Raw genomic sequence first — 21,673 nt, forward strand, 5'->3', positions numbered from 1 at the left:
AGTATGAGGGGAGGATGGCTTGTTGCACCACTAACCCAGTAAGGAAAATAGAGGTGAATTATAAATGGCTGTGCCTAATGGACTCACTACCTTGCTCCAAACACTCATGGTAGCATCATAAGTGGCGCTATGGGCTGTGTCCTGGACTCATTAGGCACCACTACCTTTACAAATGAATAGCGGTTTCAGATAAATTAAGAGATATATTTTCTCTCCATTCAACATAAATTTCTACAGAAATTACCAAGATGAATTAGCTTGAATGTAAATTAAGTGATTTAATTGCATAACATGTTTGTAAATTGAGGCAGTAGAAATAGAGGTGTTGGAACCTGCGGAACGGCCTTACATCCTCCTTTTGTAGTTTGCACAGCATCTCTAGCGGAGGAATTGCCTCAAAGAATAAGAAACCCAAAACATTTACCTCCATTCAGCTGGCCAACTTTCCACAGCCCTCTGAGGCCGTACAGTATGTTAATGACCAGACGGTAGATACAGCCCAAGCCCCTGCCCCTACTACCAGGGAGGGTAGAGCCATCCTACTCCCGCTAGCCCAGAGGGGATGTCACCATGGCAACACCCGTCCCAAGGCAGTGACCAGATGTCAGAGTGAGTCTGAGGGGGCTGGAGCTCAGGGCAGGGGAGAGGGGTGAGGGAGGGGCAACCTGTAACTTGTCACCTGTAACTATCACTTGTTGGTCTCAAATCAGGATAATTAATTAATCACGTATGTGGATTCATCAAGTCTGTGGAATAGTGAATTGTTGAATCATATAATTAAATGGAACACAGTAAATTGTAGAATTACTATGGGTTGAATACTGTGTATTTTGTCAAAATATTTAGTCAATTACGCAAATGCTAAGACAAAAAAAGTTACCCCACAACCATATGAATAAAACAAATATAACACTGTAAAACCACTTAAATATAGGGCAATAGCACTGGGAGTGACACAGTAGGTGCTGAGGATGCTTATTTCTCAATGATGGTTTCCTTCCTCCACCAAGTTGAGTTTCTATCTGTGCCTCCATGTTTCTTCTGAGTGTCATCTTTATATTTTTGAAATATTAATGTCTGCGTGCCATATCTGAAGCAGAGAGGTGTGACCTGGTTGTGCTCCACTGCACTATACAGAAAGCAGAAGGATGAGGAGGTCCTCTGCCCAAGGTTGAGCTCAGTTCAGACAGCAGAGTCAAACTAGAGGACGGGTATACAAAACAAAACAAAGTTCACTTTAAAAAACCTTTAGGAAATCATTAATAGCATGATGCAGTGTTTTCTCCATCTTTCTCCATTTCTGATCCTTTCTAGACTAGATAACCGAACTTGGCTGTAAACAAGTTTCTTAGAGCATGTCCAAATTGTTGAAGCACGCAGCAGCACCCTTGTAAAATTGTCACTTCCAATTTATGACTGTCAATTTAGCATGAAATTCATCCGTAGCCTTGCTACTGTACCACTGCAGCATGACACATTTTTTGCTGTATAATCCAGCAATACCACAGCATTGTTGTCCATGGTTTTCCTGATTGATTATTGAGAATGATGAGAGTTCATAGGCCTGACTGACATACAGTAAACTACATCTCAGTGTCCTACAAGTCAGCAATCAAGTCTTGTTATGTAAGATTCCTACAGTCTCCGATGTGTATTTGTCAGATACATTGACACCTTCTGGCAGAATTCTGACATGTACATCTGTTCAATATTTCTAAATAACAAATATTACAGAATATGTAGACATTGGAGCATTTGCTGCCTGCTATGCTTTAATGTTATCAACCCAAATCAATCTAGAAATGACTTGACTAATTAGCAAATGTGAGTCTAATTTTACATTTAATTCTAATCAAAAATATGTAATTAATTTAACAGGCAATTAATTTTCCTGCATAGCAGGACACATCTGTGCCACACCGTCAGGGAGATGCTAGAGAGTTTGCCAAAACGCTCCTATTGCGTCCATGGATAAGCAGATAAACAGTGCTGAAATCCCTGTTATGAAACTCTACAGTGTGTATGTGTCAGGGTTGGGGTCAATTCCATTTAATTTCTGCCAATTCAGGAAGTAAACTCAAATTTCATTTTCAATTCAATCATTTTCTCATAGAGAATCATAGAAAAATATTTTAATTGTGGAATTGTACAGTATAGATGTAGGATCTTAATATTAATCATCCTGTTGCAAGAGGCCTTGTGGTGTATTTGTGGTTTAAAAAGGCTTCTGAGGTTTGTAATTTCCACTTTGAAATTTCAGACTTGATATACATAATAATTCACATTTCCTGTTGCTTCAGAATTATTTTCATGCTATAGCAAACTGGCTCAAATTAAGATCCTACAACTGTATGTGTGTGTGCAGTGTGTTTAGTATAGTAAGATATGTCTGCTTTTGCCCCAGCCAGGGAGAGTTTTGAATAGTGAGGGGTAGTCTGAGGTAACAGAGAGGACAGGATGATGAGGAGCAAGGCAGTTCCTGTAACAAGGAAAACATAAACTGTGCCACTTCATCTGAAAACAATAGGCGACAGGACACTAAATGTGCTCTCCTCCACGTCTCCATTGTCTCAATCCACCTCTTGTACTCCTTCTTTGAGCATGGAGCATAAGTGGGAGTGAAAGAGTGGGGGGAGGGGAGAGGGGCAGTGGTAGTAGTGGGGGCAGTGTGTATGTGTGTGTTGGGGGGGGGGGGGGGGATGGGTGTGTTCTTTCTCCTCTGTCTGTGTGCGAACGAATGCACAGACGGTTCAGTGGTAATTTGATGTGTGTCCCCGGGGACATTTGATGGATTAAAGCTAAGCAGCTCCATTTCGCAGCACCACCTGATCTTCCACTGCCTGTGCCCCATATAAAGGCTGGAGAGAGAGCTGATCTCAGCTAGTCTGACAGTCTCTCTCTCTCTCTCTCTCTCGCTCTCACTCTCACTCTTTCCTCCCTCCTCCACGCTCTCTCTCTGTCTCTCTTTCTCTCTCTCTTCTCTTTCTCTCTGGTCCTTTAAGCCTGCTGCATCACAGGAGCTATCCAGTGCTGAACCAAATATTTTAATTGTATTTTTTGGAAAGCTGGGGGTGCCATAGAGAAACACACAGCATTGTCATCTGACTTGTTCTCCACTGATTTCCATTTTCATTCCTTCTATTATGTCTTTTAGAGGTTGCATTTTCCTTTAACACAAGGATTACTTCTACTGACAGCCGGCTCCAGCTCTGCCTGTTTGCTGATTTCTTTGGGGGTATTATCTTTTCTCTTCATGTGTGATTCTCAGTTCTGTGTGTTTTTTATTCTTTGAAACATGCCCCGTTCGTTTTTGGTGAAGAAAATCAAGCTTGATGATTTCTCTAATCACCATCACCACCTGGACGACTCGTTCACTCCTTTCACACGCTCCATCACTGACTCTGTGACCAGCTTGGGCGTTCGTCTCAGTGAGAATGGTGAGTTTGCATGCCTCTGCACAGCACACAGCACACAGCACACAGCACACACATGTTCTGCCTGCCGTTGTCTAGGGTGTGCTACTGTAGCACCACTGCTCTCTTTGGTTTAGTTGTTGATTCCAGAATAAGAATGCCCCATGACATCTATACAGTAAACACAGTTGGAATTCTCTTTTGATTCTGTATTTGTAAGTGGTTTCTTCAGCACTTGAGATGCCTGTTGTCTGCATGTTGTCTGGGAATTAATAACAGATGTTACATAAAGCCATCAGATTTTGCTCCCGTATCCCAAATAATTCTCTCCAGCACCACCAGCCCACCCCCATCGTGCTCCCAGACTTTTGTCTTTTGACTCTGATGAGAGGAAGACACAATTCAGGTCACAGCAGAGGATCAGCTTATGCAAATGGTGGAGCAAAACGTGCTTCTCGCCTGTAGATGTGTATCTCTGAATTTGTATTGCGTGCACAAATTACGGTGTGCCTGAAACATGCAGGCTGTCACTCTCCAGTCTTTGTGCGATCTGAGAAATATATGAACATGAAAGATAAGTGCTGGATGATACATTTGTCCTTAGCTGTTATTGTCCTTGAGTTTCCATCACAGTCCTCGCCGCCCTCTGCCCGCCTCCCTTCCCACCCAACCGGAGCATGCATGCACAGTCTCCCCACCCCCATCCCTCCGCTGCATCTTTCTCCTCCTTCCGGGCGTTTGAAAACTAGCAGGGGTGGAGTTTCATCCATGCAGGCCTATCGCCGTCACAAGAGATATCAACGTAATGTACAGTACTGCCGGTCGAGGGGTGTTAGCTGGGGTAGAGGGGGAGCGAGAAGGAGAGAAAGAAGGAGAAAAAGGAGTAAAATGCTTCGGGCAGCATTGACGTGGGGCCACGTGACTAGGGGTATACAGTAAACATAGAGGAAAGTGCCCATAGTGGCACAGTGGGCAACATTAGGACTAGGCAGCATGCTAAGCCCCAGTCCAGTCAGAGCTAGAGAGAGACGTCCTTCACTTTCAGTCAGGCAGGTTTAAGCTCGCTCCCATTTTGTGGCCATATTTAGGATGCCAGATGTCTGTCTGTCTCTCTTTGTTATTTTGTCTTGGCAATAAGCAGATAGTTTTACAGTTCAGATCAACCTGTGAACATAAAATGCTCACTTGTTATTCAACCACATCACATAATACTATTATCCAGTGATTTTAGATTAGGAGCAGCAGCAACTGAGAACAAAAGTACATGTTTGAACAGTGCAGTTATTCTTAACAAATTTGGTCTGCAGTGAATGATCAGTTTCACTAAATATATATTTTTTTATGATAGAGTATGAGTGTAAATGAACTTCTTTTTATTTACATTTTATAAATACAAATGCAAATGGTTACGATAAAGTTATGGAACCAGATTCATTGCAAAAAAAATATTACTTCTTTGAATAAATCATGTGGTTGAAATTTCAATCGTTAATAAAGCTGTTAGTCTCAGTCTCTACTGTTCTGTCATTGGTAAACACTACTCCACTTCTGTTGAGAAAGAAATATGCATTTTGATGGGAAAAAATATATATATATATTATGGATTACTGCATTAGTACCAACAATTACCATTGTATGCAGACAAAATAACCCTTCTTGTCTTTTCAATGAAATCCCAAAGAAATCCCAACATTGTTGAAATGCCTGGCGTCAGCGCTTTCCCCATTGTGGAGACATTTGACTTGAAGTGTCTGTCGAACAACAAAGAAGGAGGGTGGGAGAGGGAGTCCATTAATAACATGCTCGCTTTGCATTAGAGGAATGAGTCGCTATACAGCAAAGGTTAATACAGCATTAGTTCAGCCACAAATAATGAACTCTGTCTGACCTTAAGTAATTCAAACCTATTACACATGTGTAATGAATCAGGGGAATAAAAATCAAGATGTCCATATGTTTCAATAACAATCTGTTGCTGTATACAGTATGTTTGGCTGTTTTCCTGTGCTCTCTTTACGGTACTGTATATTCAATGTTCAAAGAAAAAGAAACAAGGGGGTGCTATTAGACTTGAAATAGCCTATGAAGTAAGAATGACCATTACCTTTAGAAGTTATATCAGGAGAGGAAGATATATCATGAGTTGTTAGCTATATAGGCTAGTCAACACAGGGGTGGTGCTTTTGTCCAAATAGCACCCTTGCCTTCCAATAAGATCCCAGTCTCCCAGTCCCATAGTATTATGGTAATGTCTTTGACAAGGAATGGTCTCTGAGTGGGAACCCTTGGGAATGGAGACAGCATTCTAAGAGAGCACTTAAAAATTGATTTTCTAATGACCTGATTCCTAAAGGCACTTCAGCAAGCTTAACACTATAGCCACTTTGTTCTGCTGGTAATCCTGTGTATCACGTTTCAGCTTAACCTTTCCATCACTGAACCATGTTCAGTAGGCTATCGTTGTATAGTCTTCTCCAGTCACTTTACTCCTTGCCCTGCATTATTTCTGTCTTATTTCCCCACACGCAGTGTGTTCCAACAGCTATACTATTTTACAGATGAAGGCCTATTGATCAGCAAGAAACTTTGAATTTCATTAAAAACCAGTCAATAGTTAATTTCCACCACTTGCTGCACACAGTGCATAGGAATCTGCCTTTTCTTCTTCTTCAGGATTCACAACACATATTAGAATTGGAATCATATGTTTGTCCCACATGTTAGTAAGCTGTTAAAGTGGAACATGTGTAGATGTACTGGGCTAATGTTGGTAAATATTCGGTGTTGTTTAGCTCTTTACAGCTGCATGCCAGGAAACCTTTTAGCTCCACTTGGCTGCCTCACAACATTACAGATTGCCTAGACAATAAAATGACCTGTCTGTAGTATAACATCAGTCAATAATCCAGTGAGACAAATTGGAAATATCCTGGAAGTGCTACTCTTTTGAGAGAAATTAATATTTAGGGTGGTATCCAAGCTACTAGAAAGAATAAAGAACTCCAAAAACAATTCAAGTGCTTTCTAGAAAAAAAAGAAGTGTTTTTCAGTTTTAATGGCTTCTCCTGATGATTTATCATCCCCAAATACTGTAGTCCCCTGGACAGTCACCCCAGACCATAGACAGTGTGTTCTGCCTGTTGGGCCCAGCATGTTCAGGCTTAATTGGGCAAACAAAACAAAGATATAGACCTTCAGTCACAGATGATTGACAAACAGTACCTTGGAGTGAGCAAGTCACTGGGAGAAAGAAACGGTGACTAATCAATGAGACCACTTCAAGTAATAAGAGGGGCCTTCTTTCATAGGTGTCTTTAATGAGTAGTTATCTGCGTTTAGCAGCCACCACTCGTCTGTGCTGTAACTGTGTAATAAAGGTGAATGCTGTGGATAGTGTTCTGCAGCATCGCTGTCCTGTGGTAAATGCTGTGTGATTTGGGGAGCAATTAGTTTTCTATGTGTGTATTCTATTGTTTAATAATTTACAAGAGGCAACCATCCATGATAATCATATAATCATGTCACAATGCACTTATCCACCACCACAACACTCAGCCTACTGTAGACTGACTGTCACTATCACTGTCTGTGTGTGTGTGTGTTTTGCCTAAATGTAACTATTATTGTGTGTTTTCTCCAGGCTACATCCAGGATTACATCACACCATCTGTATATCAGGGGGAGACGAAGATGGAGCTCAAGATGGCGTTGCCCGTCTCTGACCCTCTGTACACCCAGGTGAGCAGCAGGGGTGAGGAGTACTGTGACCCTGACCTGGAGCACCCTGACAGCCCCCAGTCCGGCATGACGGCCAGCGGATTCTACAGTGGTGAGGCGGAGGCCCTGACCGAGGGCTACACCATGGATGCCTTCTTCATCTCCGACGGGCGCTCACGGCGGAAGGGAGACGGTGATGGCCGTAAGGGTGGTCGTTCTGGTGCTTCCAATGCTGATGCCACAGAGGAGAGGGAGGCAGGGGCCACCGGGACAGCCCGTCACACTTGCAACGAGTGCGGCAAGACGTATGCCACCTCGTCCAATCTCAGCAGGCACAAACAGACACACCGTAGCCTGGATAGCAAGATGGCGCGCCAGTGTCCCACCTGCGACAAAGTGTATGTGTCCATGCCAGCACTGGCCATGCACATCCTCACCCACAACCTAAAGCACAAGTGTGACGTGTGCAACAAGGCTTTCAGCCGGCCCTGGCTCCTGCAGGGCCACATGCGCTCGCACACCGGGGAGAAACCGTTCGCCTGCGCCCACTGCGGCAAAGCCTTTGCTGACCGCTCAAACCTCCGCGCCCACATGCAAACCCACTCTGCCTTCAAGCACTACCGATGCAAGCGCTGCAATAAGACCTTCGCCCTCAAGTCCTACCTGAACAAGCACTATGAATCAGCCTGCTTCAAGGGTTCCGGGGACGAAGATGATGACGAGTCCTGCTCTGAGAACTAGTTGCCGGAACCAGAAGGACGGAAGCAGAATTTGGAATCTTATACTGTAGGTTCTACAACCAATAACCCCCTTCACTCTGCCCTCCATGCCTTTTTCTTCCTTTTTTAGAAAGCAATATTTTCACTGAGATTACGTGAAGAAAACTGTTATGATTATGGCAAAGACAATTTCAAAAGATGCTGGACCCCCCCCCCCCCCCCCACCCCACCCCGCACAGTAGCTAATCATCCACAGATACTTACAATCAAAACAACAATTCTCCAAATAAATACTCTAGTTTTTAGCTCACACACAAACACACACACACCCATATGCACACACGCTCACACAATTATATATGAGGCCTGGCATGTGATTTTTTTAATCAATGACTATAATGATATTGATATCAATAGTAATACTATTTAGATTCCTGATATTTTATAGAAAATAGTACAGGGAAAATGAAGAAGAAGAAGAAAACATAAAAAAGGACTGTAACAGTTTTCTTTTGTTTTTTAGAGACAAAAATGACCTCTTGTATTTTTATGCTGCTTTTTATTTGCTAAGAATTGAATTCTTTTGCAACTGCCAACATTCACTTTTTATGAAAATGAGTACTATGACAGTATTTGCATAAAAGGGAAATCATTTTAAAGTTTAAAAAGTACCCTTTTTGTCACACATATGTTTTTAATTCAATGGGTGTTATTTTTCTATTGTCCGACTGAATTTGTTATACATTTTGGTGCCAATTCCTCCTTGATTTTTGAAAGCAAAGCATCTTTGTAACTGTGGGTATTCAGAAAACTTCCAGCAAAACTCATTGAACAAACCTAAAGGCAAACTACATCAGCTGAGTACAATAGGATCATGAACCAGGGTCATTGTCAGTTCCATCAGAGAAGTTGTTTTGAGTTCTTATGGAGACCTGTTGAACAGGTTGTGGAATCACAAGACACCGGCGGCACTCAAAGTACACTCTCTTCATCATACTGGTAACTACAGTTTAACAATAACAACACTGGGAGACAAACCAAATGTACCGATCTGTTGTTATAGGTGCCATGTGCATTGTGCAGTAACCTGTCTATAGCAATGGAAACCATCCCTGTTCTTCCTCCACCACGGTGGCTTGCATGAACTTTGCCACTCTGTGGTGTTTCCCTCAGTCGTAATAAGCAATGTTCATTACACTCTCTGAGGTGCTCTCCCTCTTCTTTTACTGGTATTACCTCAAAAAGGAAAATATATGAGCTCATGACATGCACCCTCAGTTACAAAGGAATGTTTTTATTTTATTTTATATATGTTGCTGAAAGCTCTTTCTACCATTAGATGTATAGCATCCTACTACCTTGTAAATTGTGTATTTATTGATCTATTTATGTAAGTATTTATTTGTCAATTTATTAATGTATTTGTTATTCATATGTTTCTAAATGTATTCATCTATTAATTTATTAATTTATGCCATTACAGTACTTGTCTATTCACGTGTTGAAATATGACTTTCCATTGACCTTGTAAGATGCTGCTGATCTTCAAAGAAAATGTGTATATGCATGAAACTGTAGAGAGTCCATGGGACTTAGTTTTTTAAAGAGGAACAATGACTAGTATCAGCCATAACTTCAAACAAATGATGAATGCAGATTATATTTGTTTCACAGCAATAATAACTTCACTGGTACAGCAATTGACATGTATAATAATAATCAAAACTGTCCTGTTTGCAGTCGATTTAGGGCAATAAAATGAAACAGATGAAGAAGAAATGTTAATAAATCCTCCATATTGTTGTTTCCCAAAGGTAGAGTCCACCCAACTGCCTCCCTCCACATATTGGCTGAAGATTGACCCTTGAAGGGTTGATGATCATGCCATGCAATGCTGTCCAAAGATAGCAAACCTTACTATCATGCTTTATTAGAAAACCAATGAAATCTAACATTTTCCACATAGAACATCAAACACTTCCTTATTCAACCTTCTGAATAAGATAGGGGGAATCAGTTATTTTCAAACAGATACACATTCTATTCTACCAGCTGGCTTGTCTTCCACAACTCACATATCTGTATTCCAGAATCCTGACAGGTTGAGTTAGTTGGAAGGAGGACTGAGGGGCCCCAATCATCATGCCAGAGGAGATAATGGCAATGGGAAGGCTTGTTTCCCAGGTGGATTAGCCAGGCTGTAATAATAGCAATGCAGTAATTATAAAACAGTGTCGACAGCAATTGCTCTCCCGATTACCCTGCCAGAGCTTTGCTGCAAGCCATTAAAGCCCTGTAAAAGGGAAAAGTTGGGAATCAAGAGATTGGCAGATTTATCTGTAAGACAGTGTTTTCCTTATAATGTACACTAAGAGAGCTTTGGAAAGGTTTATGTAGCCTGGTTTAACAGTGAAAGGGGAATATGCACTGAAAAGACCTTAGAAGTTAAAGGAAAATGTGAATCTTTTCCAAAACCTCCGACAATATATAGGAAACAGTAATTGCACAAGAAATTAAAACAACACTTCCCATAACAGAAAATTGCCACTTGGTTGGAAGGCTGAAAACAACCGGTGTTAGTCAGTGTGGTACAGACTGCTTTCCATTTAGGACATCTGTCATGATAGGGATTTTGTTTTACAGTCACAGTTGCTTCCAAAATGAATCTGTTTGGCAGATTGCTCTATGTTGAATCCATGTGTTTTTTAGGATTAGAGGTTTGAAATTATGGGGTGTCTATCGGCAAGATAATGATATCTATGAAAAATATGTCATTATAATTAATGTGTCAATAAAATTGATGTTCTTCCATCAATTGACAAGAGAAGGCTTTATACAAAATCCTTTATTCATGTAAATCTCGTCATGACACATGATGTTATTGTTGTAAAATAATAATACACCATCCTCTCCCTCTCTAACTGGTTTTGATGAGATGTGTGGTGTAGTGGTGTGTGAGATGGTTCGACTGGGATTGGTAGAGGCTGTGGCGTGTGGGAGGATAACAGGTGTTTGCAGACAGACTGCAGATAGGGAGAGTAATTGAGTTGGTGAGCGACCTCCAAGGGGAAGGTCGAGCACCAGCAGACAAATGCACTGTCAGCTATTTGCATATTCCAAATGGATGACACAATCACAGTAGTGGTGAGTTCTCCTTTAAAAACCTGTAGGGAATAAATTGATTCTGCCTGCTTTCGTTCCATCCTTCTCTTCTGTTGTACCACTACCACTCCCCCATACAATGACTCCAGCCTCTATATTAACCTCTTTCATTCTAAATATGTAGTCTTGGTTCATGATAGGCTTGGTGAACATACTGGACTCATTGTGAAAAATATCCCTGTCTTCAAAACAACTTGTGGAATATTTGTGTAGCCTTTTGAGTTCAGAAGGAACTGGGTGTTTTTTCCAAAAATGATTTTGTAGCTTATCCTCCTACTTGATGGAGGGATCCATGTTTGTTCTGAGCAACATGACAACCAAACTGTACTGTATGTCCAATACAGATTTGGATTTGATTGCAAAATCAAACTTATAGGCTGAGTTTAAACAGGCAGCCCAATTCTGATCTTTTTTTCAATAGCTCTGAAAAAGAGCTGATGTGAAAATATCTGTTGTGATTGGTCAAAAGACCAATTTGTGGAAGAAATATCAGAATTGGGCTGCCTGTGTAAACGCAGTCATATTGTCCCAAAATGAATAGAAACACTAAATGCAGAAAAGTAAGTGAAAATTTGTTCTCAAACGGTTGTTCTGAGTTTGAGAAGGGAAAACATTGTTCCTCTTTGACGATTTTGTAAATATATTTGTATATACTGTATATCACAGCAATAATATGACAATGCATGTGGACATTTACTTGTTTGCTCTCTTTGCTTATGTTGTCTTTTGTAAAGAAGACAAATACAGGTACCAACTACAGTGTGAGTTGGAATGTGAATCAGGAAAAGTCCTAATTAAAAGCTATCTGTCATAGGTTACTAACAACACTCCACTGCTCTGTGCACTCTGACTGGGAGATTTGTCCATGTTCTTATTCTTTAATATTTATTAAAATGTTATTGATGTGCCCGGCTTGGCTGCGCAATGATGAAAAGTGCCAAAAAGTATGATTTCCATAACAAAAGCCTTCAACATATGATGGGTCGCTTGAAACCTTCCATATGTTCCTCAAAACAATGATTCAGTATTACCACTTTATTTCTCTCTTTTTTTTGTCTTTACTATTTTCAGCGAAGTGTGAAGAAATGTAAGCCATGATTTCTGAGGGGTGTTTTGGTTGATTTTATTCTGCTACAATTAATAATGATGATAACAATAATGGTGATAAAGATAATAAAAACAATAGCACAAGTCATCTACAGCTCTGTTTTTATTTCCTTGATAAGGCCTCTGTGAGCAATCAGACAACCTATTCATTTCATACATTCTTTCAACAAGCTGTATATTGCTGCATCTTCTCTAATACGGACTAATTTGAATTACGCTATAATATCAATAACAGATATGGCAGATAATTTGTTTCAACAAATTATTTCAGACTGATCCACCATGTCCACATCAAATCACTGGTGTTAAACATAATTTTTGTCCAATTTATTTAGAGGCCTGCAATGCTACAAACATACAGTATCTATCAAAATCTGTTTAATTTTTATTATGAAAAATATGACCATTATTCAATTCTAGTGCCCATATCAACTGACAGAGAAAACAGGACCAATATAGAAGCCCTGTTGATAGCAATACATTTCTGTGTAAGAGTTACCGAAATATAGGGTAATATTAAAAGCAAAAGCATCTGTTCTAGAGCTATTAAGCCATTCTTGATCATAACATTTTAATGGAACATTGATTTTATGCCGGAGCTCCTCCTTCACCAGTGACTCAAAAGCCAGAGAGAAAAATATGGAACAAAATAAAAATGAATCATGGCAGAGAATGGGGATTATTTTTCTGGGTTTTTCTTGATTGGTTTCCAGGGAATATACACACTTGAATTGGTGGCGGTGGTGGTGTCCTTCAGTGTCCTACAGCAGCAATGAAACAGTATAATGAGACAGACAGAACAGTGGGCTGGGTAGGGAACGGGAGGTGGACAGATGCTTTGTAGTACATTCATTCAGAGGAATCTTTCTCCACTCAAGGGAGAACTGGGACGATGCATCATATGTAAAGGTGTATGCTGCGACAGCAGTAAACTGTAGCCCCTCATTAGCAATACTTCAGAAAGGAAATTATGTACTTGTTTACATATTTATGTGTTTTTATGTGCTGTTCTCAGTAAAAAAATCAAGCTCTAAGTGTTTCTAAATTCAACATTTATTTATCTAGGGGCGGCAGGTAGCCTTGAGCTGGTAACCGAAAGGTTGCTAGATCGAATCCCCGAGCTGAAAAGGTACAAATCTGTTGTTCTGCCCATGAATAAGGCAGTTAGCCCACTGTTCCTAGGCCGTCATTGTAAATAAGAATTTGTTCTTAACTGAAAACATTGACACATCCAAAAAACTGACAGAAGCCCTGATTTCTAAAGTAATGAGAATCCAACAAACACATACAAAGATTGTTGAAGCAGATGTGTCACATCTGCTCCTGCTATGCCCTCTAGTGCTCATCCTGTGTCACTTGACCTGCCGCCACTCCCCCAGTGCTCTCTCCCTCTCTCTCTGTGTGTGATTGTGTGGGCGGGGACAGGTGTGCTGGAGTCATAGCAGATCCCCACCAGCTGCAACTTGTTTCATAATCAAGACCTCTACAAATACTCAGTCCTGCCACTTCCACACTGCCAGATTGTAATCTCTGCTAAATTAGTCCATGTTTTTAGTCCTGTTTTTTTGTGCCTGTTTCCCTTGCCTGACACTGTTTTGCTCTCCCAACACTCTCAATGGACAGCTTCTCGCCAGTGTCAGTGAGAGAACTGTGCCGGTCATCCTGCGTCTCTCTGGGAATCATCAGGAAAGGATCAGTCTCCACATAATCGACTGCCCTCGCTCTCCCCTGATTCTTTGCCATATTTGTTTAAAGCTGCACAACCCACAGATCGACTGGACCGCTGGATGGGTAACCGCTTGGAGTACATTTTGTCACACTAATTGTCTACATTCTGCCCTTCCCCTTGCCTTGTCTGATGCCCAGTCCATTCCAGAATCCCTGGACCTGTCATCAGTTCCTCCAGAGTATCACGATCTAACTCCTGTGCTCAGCAAGCACCACACCCTGTCTCTGCTACTTCAGCAGCCATACGACTGTGCTATTGACCTCCAGCCTGGAGCTCCTCTCCCCTGTAGCCGGTTGTAAAACCCCTCTTGCCCTGCGCAAGAGGCTATGGAGGGGTACATCCAGGATTCCCTGGCTGCAGGACATGTCAGGCCTTCTTCCTCTCTGGGAAGGGGCTGGTGTTTTCTTTGTCAAGAAAAAAGATAGGTCACTAAGACCGTGCATAGACTTCAGATGGGCTGAATAGTATCGTGACATTCAAAAAAAATTGAAGGACCTTGAGGCTCACCAGCAACACGTTCACCAAGTTCTCCAATGGCTGTTGGAGAATAAGCTTTTTGTTAAGGCTGAGAAATGTGAGTTTCATGCTTCCTCTGTGTCCTTCCTGGGTTACATTATTGCACAAGGACAGTTACGGATGGAACCTGCCAAGGTCAGGGCAGTCACAGTGGTCTGTGCCCTCAAATCTGAAGTAGCTGCAGCGTTTCCTGGGGTTTGACAATTTTTACAGACGTTTCATCCGTAACTACAGCCGTTTGGCAGCCCCTGTCACCACCACCTCCACTCCGTTCCACTGGTCCCCTGAGGCAGAGGCAGCATTCCGGAAACTCAAGTGCAGCTTCACTTCCTCTCCGATCCTCACCCAGACAGACCCAGAACCAGTTCGTCATCGAGGTGGATGCCTCCGACACCGGTGTAGGTGCTGTTCTGTCTCTATGTTCCCCCTCTGATCAAAAGGTCCACTCATGTGCTTTCTTGTCCCGCAAGCTCTCACCTGCAGAAAGAAATGTCGACATAGGTACCTGGGAACTTCTGGCTGTGAAGCTGGCTCTTGAGTGGTGTCACTGGTTGGAGGTCCCGGTTCTTCCCTTCATTGTGTGGACGGACCACAAATACCTGTCCTACATCCAGACCGCCAAACGTCTGAACTCACGGCAGGCCATGTGGGCTTTGTTGTTTGGAAGATTCAACTTCACACTCACTTATCGACCCGGATCTAAGAATACCAAGCCTATACCAAGCCTGACGCCCACTCCCATCAGTTCCCCCGCCGACAACACAGGTTCCGAGCCAGAGACCATTATGCCATCCACCTGCATTCTTGTCGCTGTCTCCTGGGAGATTGAGTCCCGCATTCGCCAGGCTCAACAGAACCAGCCTGACCCAGGTAACGGTCATAGAAAGGCTCTGTTTGTTCCAGATTCAGTTCGCTCTGAAATTCTTCAGTGGGCCCATTCTACTCACCTCACCTGTCACCCTGGCATGAACCAGACTGTCACCTTCCTGCATCAGCGCTTTTGGTGTCCCACCATGGGGAGAGACGTCCGGGAGTTCGTCTCAGCCTGCTCGGTCTGTGCCCAGAACAAAACCTCCACCAAACCCACGTCCGGTATACTTCGCCCTCTTCCTATACCCAGTCGCCCCTGGTTACACATAGCTCTGGACTTCGTCACTGGCCTTCCCGCATCTAACGGTAACTCAGTCATCCTCACCATTATTGACAGATTTTCCAAAGCGGCTCACTTCATTCCCCTCCAAGCTTCCATCCTCCAAGGAGACTTCGGACCTGCTGGTATCCCATGTGTTTCGGCTGCATGGCATTCCCACTGACATTGTTTCCGACAGGGGATCCCATTCCAGGTATGGAAAGCTTTCTGTTCAGCACTTGGTATTAATTAATAACCTCTTGGAACCACCCATCCTGGATCCGGGGTAATTGTCATCAACTACACTAAATAGCATAGCGCAACGGTCAAATAATCTTACTAGAAAATATTCATATTCATGAAATCACAAGTGAAATATAGCGAAACACATCTTAGCCTTTTGTTAATCACCCTGTCATCTCAGATTTTGAAATTATGCTTCACAGCGAAAACAATACAAGCGTTTGTAAGTTTATCGATATACCAACAAAACATTATGTACACCTAGCGGCAGGTAACTTGGTCACGAAAATCAGAAAAGCAATCAAATTAATCGTTTACCTTTGATCTTCGGATGTTTTCACTCACGAGACTCCCAGTTAGACAGCAAATGTTCCTTTTGTTCCATAAAGATATTTTTTAGATCCAAATACCTCCGTTAGTTTGATGCGTTATGCCCAGGAATCCACCGGAAATAGTGGTCATGACAACGCAGACAAAAATTCAAAATTATATCCATAATATAGACAGAAACATGGCAAACATTTTTTATAATCAATCCTCAAGGTGTTTTTCAAATATCTATTCGATAATATATCAACCGGGACAGTTGGCTTTTCACTAAGACCGGGAGTAAAAATGGCTACTTCTCTGTTTTGCGCAAAAATCACACTGAGAGCCAACAACTGACCACTTACTCAATGAGGACGTTTACGCTCATTCTTCAAAATAAAGGCCTGAAACTACGTCTAAAGGCTGTAGACACCTTAGGGAAGCCACAGAAAAAGGAATCTGGTTGATATCCCTTTCAATGGTCAATAGGGATGCATAGGAACACAGAGCTTTCAAAATAAGAGTCACTTCCTGATTGGATTTCCCTCAGGCTTTCGCCTGCAATATCAGTTCTGTTATACTCACAGACAATATTTTTACAGTTTTGGAAACTTTAGTTTTCTATCCTAACCTGTCAATTATATGCATATTCTAGCATCTGGTCCTGAGAAATAGGCCGTTTTACTTCTGGATATCATTTCCAGACCAACGGCCAGACCGAACAGGCCAACCAGTAGATGGAGACTGCCCTACTCTGTGTGATTTCGGCTAACCCTTCCTCTTGGAGTGCTCAGCTATCCTTGGTGGAATATACCCACAACACCCTCATCAATGCCTCGTCAGGTATGTCACCCTTCGAGTGTGCTCTAGGCTATCAACCCCCCCCTGTTCACTGCCCAAGAAGTCGAGGTAGCGGTGCCCTTAGTCCATGACCACATGCGCCGTAGTCATCCCACCTGGAGGAGGACCAGGCTGCCCTTCACTGTGCCTCCGCCAGAACCCAATCCCAAGCTAACCGTCACCGTGCCTCAGCTCCAGTCAACACTCCAGGCCAAAGGGTATGGCTCTCGTCGAATGACTTGACTTTGAAAGTGGTTTCCAGGAAACTTACCCCCCGATTCATTGGTCCCTTTGAGATTGATTGTGTCATTAACCCCTCTGCTGTGCACCTGAAACTCCCGGACTCTTAAGATCCACCCAACCTTCCATGTGTCCCTGATTTAAACCTTTCTGCTCCAGTCCCGTGTCTCCTCCTGCAGCAGCTCCTTCACCCCCTTGGCTCATCGATGACCATCCTGCCTATACCGTGCATTGGCAACAGGTGCCGCCCGTAGAGCGAGGGGTACTGTCACATCTGCTCCTGCCACGCCCTCTAGTGCTCACCCTGTCTCCTTGACCTGCCACCACTCCCCCTGTGCTATGTGTGTGTAGAGACAGGTGTGCTGGAGTCAGAGCAGATCCCCACCAGTTGTAACCTGTTCCATAATCAAGACCTATACAAATACTGAGTCCTGCCACTTCCACACTGCCAGATCATAATCTATGCTCAATCAGTCCATGTTTCTAGCCATTTCTTCCTGTTGTGCCTGTTTTCCCTTGCCTGAACCTGTTTTCCTCTCCGCTACAGTTCTGCCCGCTCTGACTCTGGTCCGACTTCTCGTCAGTCCTGCTACTCTGTCCTGGATTTCCCACTCTACACTCCCTTGGATTCCCCTCCGGACCTGCTTACCCTATCCCAACAGCTCTCGCTCCAGCCTCAGCCTCCGCACCCGGTTTCCGGCAACCCGCCCGAGCTTCCCCTGGCCTGCACTCAATCTTCCCCCCCGTGTTTCAATAAATACCTTGGTTACCTCATCCCAGTCTCCTCGTCTGAATCTGCTCTTGGGTTCACCTGTTCCGCTCCGCATGACAAGATTTTGTCCCAGGCCAGATTTAACAATGACAATAAACAGGTAATTTCATTATGTGTCAGTAAAGTGAGGACCCATGGAATCCCATTACATCACCATAACTTCCCCCTGGATGTGCAGCTTGGGCAGGGCCAGCCCTGGGAAGAAGCGACATAAACGGTCGCTTAGGGCTTACTGTTGAGCGTTAGGATAGTAGAATACACAGGGTCTAATTTTGAAATTTGGTTGTCCATCAACAGTCTCTCTTATGTCAGTCACTGACAGTCTCTCAATTAACCCATGTCAGCTAAAATGTTGACTGGTAAGTTAATCTAGCTAGCTATCTAAACTTGTAGTAATCATGGTCGAATTACAGGGCAAGTGCCCCGGGGCCCTGACCTCCAGGGGTTCCCCATAGATTTAGTCACTCTTAATCATGTCATGGAAAAATGTGTAGAATTGCAGGAAATTAGCTTTAAAACTGCAAAAATGTCTCTCCATCTGTCATTCCGTATATAGGTTGAAAATGGCAGATTTTGTCATTGATAAGCACCTAAATTGGAACCCTGTGGCCGTACAGTAACATGCTATACAGGACGTCAGAGCTCAGGTTCTCCGGTTTGCAGCGCTTTATGGGTTTTGACTGACAGACTTTATAAACTTGAGTACCTGTCACATTCTGACCCTAGTTATTGTGTTAATTGTTTGTTTTAGTGGGTCAGGACGTGAGTTGGGTGGGCATTCTATGTTTTGTGTGTCTAGGTTGTTTTTCTGTGTTTGGCCTTTTTTTTTTTTTTTTTTTTTTTTGCGTTTGCGTTCATCCACCTCTGGCCTGCTCGCCTCCCTACCACTGAGGAAGTACAGTTCCCGCGCAGCCCAGTCAAAACTGTTCGCTGCTCTGGCCCCCCAATGGTGGAACAAACTCCCTCACGACGCCAGGACAGCGGAGTCAATCACCACCTTCCGGAGACACCTGAAACCCCACCTCTTTCAGGAATACCTAGGATAGGATAAAGTAATCCTTCTCATCCCCCCCCCCTTAAAAGATTTAGATGCACTATTGTAAAGTGGCTGTTCCACTGGATGTCTTAAGGTGAACGCACCAATTTGTAAGTCGCTCTGGATAAGAGCGTCTGCTAAATGACTTAAATGTAATGTAATGTAATGCCTAGTATGGTTCTCAATCAGAGGCAGGTGTCGTTAGTTGTCTCTGATTGAGAATCATACTTAGGTAGACTGGGTTTCACTGTTGTTTTGTGGGTGATTGTTTCCGTGTCTGTGTTTTACACCACACGGTACTGTTTTCGGTTTTCGTTATTCACGGTACGTTTATTGTTTTGTATAGAGTGTTCAGTTTATGTGTTTAATAAACAACCATGGACACTTACCACGCCGCATATTGGTCCTCCGATCCTTCTCGTCTCTCCTCTTCAGACGAAGAGGAGGAAAATCATTACAGTACCACGCTCAACAAGAAGAGGCCCCCATCCTTCCCGCTAATTGGGGTACTTTTGCACATTTGTTGTCCGAGTGAGGGAAATGCTGGAAATCGAGAGGAGTCTATGTGTAATGAAAGATGAGACATTGGGAATGATAAATACCACTTTGATGTCATACAAGCAAACCACACACCCATGAGTCCAATTACTAATTTTTCTCCCCAATTTCGTGATATCCAATTGGTAACGTAAACTAACTCACAATTGACCTTATTTTAGCGCCCAAAACACAGAATAATTCCAGATCAACTGTAATATCAATACCATTGTAAAGCACAATTTCTCCCCTTTCCAACAAAATCAATGACGAGATCTTCATGATGCCCATCTCTGCATGATTCAAGAAGGCAATGAGCTCCGTCGGGTATTTAAAAAAATGGTGGGTGGGGAAGCGAAACCTACTGCGTGATTGTGAGAAGGAGAGATGTCGTTTGGGGAAACTGCTTTTTTCACTCGATCTGTCCAACTTATCACCTTATAGCCTCTAAAATGTAAATAAAACACTATAAATAGTTTATATAATGTGTCATTATTACACCTATTTGAAGGTTTGTGTCGAATTTCAATCGGGTTTTTAGGGCGGTGCTGAAGTGATCTTCAGTAGTAAACAGAGGCTTTTGAGGGTCACGATAGCTTGCAGTGATGATGCAAAAAATGACTAGGTATCCCCCTATACCCTGTCCCTTGTTTTTAAACGGTGAAAGAAGTGCTACACCTGGTGGAGAGAGGCTGTAAGACAGAATTAGTTGCTTTATGCGTGCTGTACGTTACGCCATGACACGTCACGATGTAACATACAGCGTCGGAGGGGTCCGTTTTTTCAACTTTTCTCCAATACTATAGAGCTATTACCATGTCAATGAACGCTTGAATAGAAACGCAGTTCACACCCCAGATTTTGATGTCAACACAGTCGCTACAGTCTCATTCGTTTTCTTTGCAGCCTCGTTTGAATGTCGCAGTTACTCACATTTGTACGGAATGGGGTTAGCGTACGTTAGTTAGTCTTGTCCCATCGCTGTAACTCTCATACGGACTCGGGAGAGGCGAAGGTCGAGAGCCATGCATCTTCCCGAAACACGACCCGCCAAGCCGCACTGTTTCTTGACACACTGCCCGGTTAACCCAGAATCCAGCCGGAACCAATGTGTCGGAGGAAACAGCTGTACATCTGGCGACCGAAGTCAGCTTTCATGTGCCCGGACTCCACAAGGAGTCACTAGAGTGCGATGGGACAAGGACATCCCAGCCGGCCAAATCCTCCTCTATCCCAGACGACGCTGGGCCAATTGTGCAGCGCCTCATGGGTTTCAAGGTCGCGGCTGGCTGGCCGGTCGCGGCTGGACTGTAAAATGATCAGACTTTGAATGCTGAGAGAGATGATTGAGACGACAGTCATGGCTCGGTGGACGTCCTCCTCACATCATGGCACCGTCTGAAATGGACCCTGGTCAAAAGCAGCGTACTATAGGGAACGGGGTGCCATTTGGGACACATCCTCATGTCTCTCTGGTGCCTGACAGGCTTCTGCCATCTCCTTCCTCCACCAACTGATCCAGCCACCCGGCCATTAGGAGCGATTATGATGTGATGAACTTTTTATTCATTATTTTATTAGACCCCAAAGAACAGTGGGTATATTGCTCATTAAAGCCTCTCAATTCCTCCCTGGTCTGCTTCATCAGCTGAGACTGCCAAGCTCTTTAGCTCAGTGTTCTTGATGTTTGTGCTGTTTATGTAAAACCCATCTGTTTGCTCATCTCTCTCTTGGCAGAGTGGCTACCTCTTCCTTATGCTTCTCTTTTGAAGTAATGTCAAAATAAGATTTTTTGTGCATTTAAATCATCTGAGTTTCACTTTTTTTTATCAATGTTCAGGCAAAACATTTTAAAAAGCACTGCTTGAATTAGGCACAGCCCAACTCCTCGCCTTTATTTCCTGTTTTGGCTGAATGGTCCACATATGTGTTTGTTTTTATATTTATGCATGTTCAACACAGTGTATAAACACAAACTGAACATCACTGTAAGAATAATTCTGAATTTAAAAGCATGTCACTGTGTAATAAATAAAAATAGCTCATAGCTCTGCTGTCGGAGAGTTGGCAGGTAATTTTCTTGAGGAGCTCCAGCGCGACAATCCCATGGGGGCTGAAATCTAATATTAACTGCAAATCATTATGTGAGAACTAATCTTCCGTGACCTGACGCTGTACCTGTATGACTAACTCAATCTAGGTTA

General features: G+C 43.0%; 1 protein-coding gene across 1 annotated transcript; it reads left to right on the plus strand.

Annotated features, from left to right (window-relative positions):
• The first annotated feature begins 2,853 nt into the window (after positions 1–2,853).
• Positions 2,854–12,193, plus strand: LOC115132377 (transcriptional repressor scratch 2-like). Its single transcript, XM_029664971.2, has 2 exons — positions 2,854–3,437; positions 7,054–12,193. The coding sequence occupies exons 1-2, from the start codon at positions 3,296–3,298 to the stop codon at positions 7,869–7,871; spliced, it is 960 nt and encodes a 319-aa protein (XP_029520831.1). The 5' UTR covers positions 2,854–3,295; the 3' UTR covers positions 7,872–12,193.
• The last annotated feature ends 9,480 nt before the right edge of the window (positions 12,194–21,673 follow it).

Source organism: Oncorhynchus nerka, linkage group LG7 (genome assembly GCF_034236695.1).
Source record: "Oncorhynchus nerka isolate Pitt River linkage group LG7, Oner_Uvic_2.0, whole genome shotgun sequence".
Lineage (NCBI taxonomy): Eukaryota > Metazoa > Chordata > Actinopteri > Salmoniformes > Salmonidae > Oncorhynchus > Oncorhynchus nerka.

Excerpts from the sequence above, each read along its gene's own strand:
- LOC115132377 (XM_029664971.2), top strand. The coding sequence starts at position 3,296 with ATGCCCCGTTCGTTTTTGGTGAAGAAAATCAAGCTTGATGATTTCTCT. Across the intron at positions 3,438-7,053 it reads CGTTCGTCTCAGTGAGAATG|GCTACATCCAGGATTACATC; the intron begins GTGAGTTTGCAT and ends TGTTTTCTCCAG.